The sequence below is a fragment of the Electrophorus electricus genome, chromosome 9, assembly GCF_013358815.1.
Source record: "Electrophorus electricus isolate fEleEle1 chromosome 9, fEleEle1.pri, whole genome shotgun sequence".
NCBI lineage: Eukaryota > Metazoa > Chordata > Actinopteri > Gymnotiformes > Gymnotidae > Electrophorus > Electrophorus electricus.
The window spans coordinates 6,282,501-6,290,000 of NC_049543.1; the positions used below are offsets into that span (position 1 = coordinate 6,282,501).

General features: G+C 46.9%; 1 protein-coding gene across 1 annotated transcript in view; it reads left to right on the top strand.

Annotated features, from left to right (window-relative positions):
• abca2 (ATP-binding cassette, sub-family A (ABC1), member 2) overlaps nucleotides 1-7,500 on the top strand; it is a 51,937-nt gene that overhangs the window by 27,651 nt on the left and 16,786 nt on the right. The window contains 15 exon segments of the mRNA XM_035530152.1: nucleotides 158-279; nucleotides 1,096-1,206; nucleotides 1,773-1,952; nucleotides 2,141-2,362; nucleotides 2,661-3,016; nucleotides 3,135-3,294; nucleotides 3,689-3,817; nucleotides 4,105-4,272; nucleotides 4,558-4,654; nucleotides 4,839-5,012; nucleotides 5,622-5,724; nucleotides 5,973-6,087; nucleotides 6,217-6,407; nucleotides 6,709-6,859; nucleotides 6,968-7,172. Coding sequence (XP_035386045.1) covers nucleotides 158-279; nucleotides 1,096-1,206; nucleotides 1,773-1,952; nucleotides 2,141-2,362; nucleotides 2,661-3,016; nucleotides 3,135-3,294; nucleotides 3,689-3,817; nucleotides 4,105-4,272; nucleotides 4,558-4,654; nucleotides 4,839-5,012; nucleotides 5,622-5,724; nucleotides 5,973-6,087; nucleotides 6,217-6,407; nucleotides 6,709-6,859; nucleotides 6,968-7,172 — 2,484 coding nt within the window.

Sequence of the window (7,500 nt, forward strand, 5' to 3'; positions counted from 1 at the left end):
TGTAGGCAGGACCTGCATGTATACGTAAAGCCAGAGATGAATTTGCGTAGCGCGAGAGACGTGAGGTGTAGAAAGGATTTCCCGTTCACCGTAGCTGTCCAGGGGAGGGGTTTATGTGACACAAAATGTCTAAACCCATTCATCTGTTTGTGTCCAGTCTTCACTGTGGGCAGCCTCCTGCGTAACCAGTCGCTGTTTCAGCAGTTCCTCGTCCAAAACCTATCCCTGACCAATGACATGGCTCAACTGCTTCTCTCAACCCCTGTCAACCTGAAAGAGGTTAGTTTTTCTAACCTCCACCCCACCCCCACCATCAGTCATGCTATTCCTCAGTTCAGGGTTCAGGGTGCATGCTAATGCTAACAGCCCTGTGATTAATATGAGTGGCGCTCATGCTTGTTAGCGTGGAACTCAGCCGGAGGTGTCAGGAGTGCTGAAGTGCCAACACCATAGCACCCAAATTTAGTTCTCATTAGAACTTGATGTTGGTGAATTTATCAGCCATGGAGAGTTTTGTTATTTTGGAGCTTTTATTTTCTTGGTTTCTAAGCTTGTCCTTTAGCATAATATGAGTGTGTCTGTGCATGTGTGTGTGTAAGTGTACCCTAGAGGTGTAACAGTGTGACTGATATTTTGATTCTAAAATCTATGATGTAATTTATCAAGCACATACCTTGATCTGTGTTTTTCAACATTTTTCATTGGTTCCCCCCATTTTATTCTTTGGTCAGCATTGAACGTGCTTTCTTTAAAGAAGGACTAATAGATTTTTACTGTAAACCTAATTTTCGTGGCGCATATTGTGAATTTGCTTGTGTATTGACTGTATGGGTTGTATATTACAGAGAGGAATCACAAATGTTTTTAATTCAAGCCATACCACACTGTGGTGAAGCGTAAATGCTTTACCCCTAATAGTCCCCCTTTCTCAGTATGTACCGCTTCTATCAGTTATCTGAATTTACTTACTGTATAGCCCTCTTAATATAATCCTCTTTTCTCAAGCACAACACTTACTGAAAGTCATTGTGTGTGTGTGTGTGTGTGTGTGTGTGCGTGTGTGTGTGTGTGCACGTGTGAACTTATGTGGTGCAGGTATATAACCTCATGTTTGGCACATATCCTAAAGCAGGGATAGAAGGTGGAATTTGGCCAGAGGGTCAGTATGATGCTCATAGCCCTGGAGAGAAAGTCTTACAGCTGGAGGTACAATATGAACTCAAACAACATTTTCCTTTTTTCACACACACACACACACACACACACACACACACGCACGCACGCACGCACGCACGCACGCGCACACACACACACACACGCATGCTTGTGTACACACACACACATACTCAGCAGTGTACCTGCAAGCACCTTGCAAACGGAGGTTATAGTTAATGAATACAGCTACAAAGTATCTTTTATAAGAATCAGCCAAAAAAAAAAAACACCTCCAAATATCCGACTGGTGCAGAAGTGTAGCTGTCTGAAAATAGCTCATTCCGTTCCCTAGCAAGAACTGGACATGCGCACCAGCCCGTAACTCTCTTCGAGAAACCCAAAACTCTAGCAGACTAACCTCAAAGAAACTTTGCATTCAGCTTCAGTAAGAGGCAAGTGTTTGCCTTGAGCATTTGAGGGTTAAGGGTTTTGCTCAGGGGCCCAGCAGTGGTGGGGCTTGAACTGGCAACCTTCCAATTGATAGTCAAGTACCTTAACCACTGAGCTACCACATAAATCCGCACACGGCACCGACCCCCTCCCGCCCCTCCCTGCAGGAGCGTCTGCTTGGTGGCTGGTGCAGTCTAGAGGGGGGGCTGTTACAGAAGGCTCTGAGAGACCCCGACAAAGCTGCAGACCGGCAGGCCCTGCTCCACCTGCTCTCCCAGGCCCTGGGCCTTACAGGTGGAGGAAGCCCCTCACAGAAATACGACTCCGAGGGACTGCGGGAGATGGAGGTCAGTCTGGCATGGGACCCCTATGCTGTGGAATGTTCTGTCGCCATATTTGTACCAAATCTGGAATCCTTGCGCTTTTCTGAATGCACAAATTTTGTGGTCAGAGAAACGAATGAATCATTTTTATTGAGTTATACATGGTCAATGTAAATGAGTTGTAGCTTGCCAACTGCCTGCTACTTTTTCAGAACGTTCTACTTACTGGTGGAGTGCTGGAGGCGCTTACTTGTGGGGAAGAAGGGAACGGCGAGCTGGATAAGATCCTTCTGGTCCCTGAGAAGCAGCAGTCAATGTTGAGGGCTTATCAAGCCGCTGTGTGTGGAGGAGCAGCAGGACAGAGGGCGGAGCGTTTTGGAGAGCTCAGTCAGGAACTGAGGGATCAGATCGACACAGAGAGAATCACCGAAATGGTACATGAGTAATCAGCACAATTAGATATAGATATATAGACATATAGAGATTGAAACTATCGTTTCAAACCAAACTCTTTCACTTCATCTTCTCACTCCATCCTTCCATCTGGCCATCTATGCTTTTCCCTATCCATCCTCCATCCACCCATCCTTGTGTCCATCTCTTCCGTCTCTCACTTCCTCTCACATCTTTTTCTGCCACAATTCCTACATCTCTCCCCCTCTTCACACATCTGCTTTTCCTGTTTTCCATCCCTCCCTTCATTTGCCTCCTCTTCTCTCCGTCCACCCACAGCTACGACTGGAGCAGGCCAACATGTCAGGTCTGCCTGTCCAGTCCCACCTGGGCGCCCTGCTGAAGGACCTGGCCGAGGTGGAGCGGCTGCTCAGGGACGTGGACCTGCTCTCCGGTTTGGCCAAGCTGCTGCCCAAAGGCGCATGTGCAGGCCACCAGGTCTCACCTGCACAAAGCAATGTCACCTGGAGCTCCAACAGCACCACCTGGGGCCCCAACGTTACTGAGGGCCCTGCAGAGGGAGGCGGAGAGCAGGCTGCCGGGAAGGAGAATGAAGCCGAAAATCCTCGCTCTCAGTTCTCTGCGTTTGTCCAGCTCTGGGCAGGACTGCAGCCCATCCTGTGTGGAAATAACAGGTACATGTGGGTGTGTGTGTAAAGGGGAGGGGGTGTCCTGCTCAGGACTACGCAATTGTCATTTTGCACACACATCTCATTTTGAGATATCTTAATCGGCATGTCTTCGGTCCACCAGGATTATTGAGCCAGAAGCTCTGAAGCAGGGCAACATGAGCTCCCTCGGCTTCACCAGCAAAGAGCAGCGTAATTTGGGGCTTCTTGTCCACCTCATGACTACAAATCCCAAAATCCTGTACTCTCCCATTGGCTCCCAGGTGGACAAGGTCATTCAGAAGGCAAGTCAGCTGCATGGTCTCATCACAATGCATGCAAATGAGCTGCTGCAAGACGGCTCCATCTGTTGTGTCCAAAAAAACACGTGTGCATGTTCTGCTTAAAGGGTTTAATTAAATGCATAAATGCATCTTAAAGATCTGGCATGCATGTAGTCAACATTGTCAGACAGGTTCCTCTGCTTTCAGCACACATGAATCTAGTGAAGGACACGTAGTCAGATTCCATCGATACCTTTCCACTGTCACGTCACCGCATATACCTGATTTACTGGCAACACCTCCGTTGATTTCTCAGTGGGTTGCAGGAAAGGAGAGTGGAAGATTGAGGGTGTTTGATGCGCATGTCTGAGGGTGACTACAGACTCGTTGTGACTCTCTCCATCTCAAACCCTAGGCCAACGAGACGTTTGCGTTCATGGGGAACGTAACCCATTATGCGCGAGTGTGGCTCAACATCTCTGCTGAGCTAAGGACTTTCCTTGAGGAGGGCAAACTGCACAATCACTTAGCATGGTTACAGCAGGTAATATGCCATTAATACACAATGAAACATAGGGGTAGAATTTAAAGTTGAAAGAGCTAATAAAGGTTAAAAAAACTTTCTTGTCCGGATTAAGAACGGGCCTTTATTGCACTATAAACTTTGCGGCTGACTCACTTCTGCACGGCAAGAACAGATATTACTGACTATGCATCGACGTTTATTTAGCACAGTTTGCTTCTATTAGCCTCCTTTAATGGACAGTTCTGCCAAGGGTGATTCTTTGTCCCCTCTCTGCACCCTTCCTTCTGGGTTCTCCATCCCCGTAGTTCATCTCCGACCTGCGGAGGCACCCAGAGCTGCTCAACGCCTCGGACAGTGAGCTGGTGGAAAGTCTATTGCAAGAGAACTTCACCCTGCCCAACACCAGCAGCCTGCTGGAGCAGCTCGACACTATCGACAATGCGGCCTGCGGCTGGACCCAGTTCATGTCCAAGGTCTGATGGGAGGCTTTCTCACTGGCTTCCCGCTGCTTACTGATGGGAGGGGCTCGAGCAGGATTTGCTATTGTTTTATTAATAGATTTCTAGCTTTTTGTTGTAAGTGTGAAAATATTTTCAGAAGGACTTCACAATAGTTTAAGAACGATAAGAACTGCGGTTCATTCTCACTTTTGGTAAGCCTTTAAGTGTTTCCTTTGTGAGGAATGTCAGGAAGTGTTTAGATACGATGTCTTTTTTTTTTTTTTTTTTTAATGAAATGGCCATTTGTCCGTGCTTTAGGTTAGTGTGGACGTTTTCAAGGGATTCTCTGATGAGGAGTGCATCGTAAATTACACCCTGAACCAGGCGTACCAGGACAATGTCTCCGTCTTTGCCAGTGAGAGACTGCACCACTATATCACCTAAAAACCCTTCGGATGTAGATCCAATAGCCACCATGTCTAAATATTTTACGAATACCACAGGCCTACTCCGCCCACTGGTATGAAAATAGCCGGATAAGAGTGAGTGTGGAAGCACATTGTGGTAATCCATCCCTGTGCTTTGTGTGTACTGGGTAGGTGTCATTTTTCAGACCAATAAAGATGGCTCACTGCCTCCCCATGTTCAGTATAAGATCAGGCAGAATTCCAGCTTCACTGAGAAGACCAATGAGATCCGCAGGGCCTACTGGCGCCCTGGGCCCAACACTGGCGGAAAGTTCTACTTCCTGTATGGATTCGTATGGATCCAAGGTACCAGTGGCAGAATTTCTTGTGCTTATGTAGATACAGACACAGAACCTTTAAAATGCATTATGAGCTATAGAATTGCTTTCTATAAAATGGCATACTGCCACTTCATAAAACAACTGCTTGGAGTTATTTTAGGTAACTTTATTCTCAGAATTGCTCCTGTGCTTTGAGAATCTTTGATGTGAGTGAAGTTATTATAAGTTTAGTGATTTTATTAGCAGAGGAATGTAAATGCTCGCTCAGGCCCGTCCTCCTAAGCATTGTTTCTTGAATTAATGCAGAAGACAGTACAAAACTGTGGGCAGAGCAATAAATCACACTCAAGCAGTGCCCGCAGAGCACCGGGCTACCTATTTGATGTTTTATTCACAATAGAGTGTATCCTGGCAGACTGCTTACCTGCTAATGCTAAGCCCGAAACACCTGTGAACATGCAGATGGAAAGTGTTGCATCAGTGCTTTCTGAGACTGCATCATCTTTTATTTAAGGGCATAGGAAAAGCTAACATGCCCAGCCCTTATCTCTGCGCTCCCGAGCAACATGACAGTAATGTGAGGTTGTGTCGCACTTGGAAAATACACTATTAGCTGCACGTAATTTTCTCGTAGATATGATGGAGAGAGCAATCATCAACACGTTTGTCGGACACGATGTGGTGGAACCGGGGAATTACGTCCAAATGTTCCCGTACCCCTGCTACACAAGAGACGAGTGAGCCCGTTCTCCACTCACAGCACAGCTGCAGTTTTTAAGTTGTTTCTCATTGTAGCCTTTATCAGACAGTTACCAGTACCAAACCACTGGGCTTTATGTGAGAGACCCATGAAAGTGTGATGCTAGAGGGGTTGATGACTGACGATTATAGTAATTACACCTGGTGCTAGGCCTGCACTCGCAACAGCCTGTTGCTGATGGGCCTTTGGTGCCTAGATGCTGCTAAAATTTGCTTGTCTGTGCAGCTTCCTGTTTGTGATCGAGCACATGATGCCTCTGTGTATGGTGATCTCCTGGGTTTACTCGGTGGCAATGATGATCCAGCACATAGTGGCTGAGAAGGAGCATCGGCTGAAAGAGGTGAGAAGCAGCAGGTCTCAGAAGGGCTTCTAGAAGTCTCAAGAACAAGTGTTATTCTAGAAACTTGAAGAACGATGGAAGGAGACGCTGAGGCTGATGATAATGATGAAAAACAACAACTTGTTTCAGGTGATGAAGATGATGGGCTTGAACAACGCTGTGCACTGGGTAGCCTGGTTCATCACAGGCTTTGTGCAGCTCTCCATATCGGTCACCGCGCTGACAGCCATCCTGAAATATGGCCGTGTGCTTCTTCACAGCGACCCCTTCATTATCTGGCTCTTCCTCACCATCTATGCTGTTGCCACCATCATGTTCTGGTATGGTCATGCGCCGTAGACGTGGTACAGTGCTGACACTCACTGACACTTTACGTGTCAGTTGACATAAGACACTCTTTCAGGCAGCGAGGGCTGACCCCTTGCAGAAAAGTTTCCTGATTGCTGAATACAGCTGGATCACATTTAAACTTTTTATTGCTGATTGTACTGCCCGGGACAGTCACAGACTCGTTTTTTTTGTTTTTTTTCAGAGGATCTATTTTGGTGATAACTATCAGGATGTGAGACAGGAGGTAAAGGGATATCGAGTGAGTGCAGTGACTGATTTCTTCCCTTCTAGCTTCCTGGTGTCTGTGATGTACTCCAAAGCCAAGCTGGCCTCAGCATGTGGGGGGATCATCTATTTCCTGAGCTATGTTCCTTACATGTACGTGGCCATCAGAGAGGAGGTAGCCCATGACAAGATTACGGCCTTCGAGAAGTGTATCGCGGTAGGCACGTTCCACATGCCTCTAGTTCACATTTGCTCTCCTGACCTTGATGAACTGAGTTGAACTTCTCTAATTCTGTTCACATGCAACTTCCTTGCCCATCTGCAGTCGCTGATGTCCACCACTGCATTTGGCCTGGGTTCCAAGTACTTTGCGTTGTATGAGGTGGCCGGTGTGGGCATCCAGTGGCGCACCATCAACCAGTCCCCGGTAGAGGGTGATGACTTCAACCTCCTGCTCTCCATGGTCATGCTGATCATCGACGCCACTGTTTACGGAGTGCTGACTTGGTACATAGAGGCTGTTCATCCAGGTGAACCTTGACACAGTTCATGTGTCTTCATAATGTAATCATCCAAGGCCTAATTGATTGACAGAGAGCATGGGGGGGGCAATACATCCATCTATACATCAATCCATATATCCATCCAAACAACACCCCATCCATCCATCCATCCATGCATTCATACATACATACATAAACCACTGCCCACTTTATGAGGAACTCCTATATATCTGATATTTTATATAATTATCCAGCTAGCAAGGGGTGTGGGGAAAATTGGATCTGAGTGATTGTAATCATGGCATGTTGTCGGTGGCAGATGGGCTGATTTGAGTATTTCAGAAATTGATGGTCT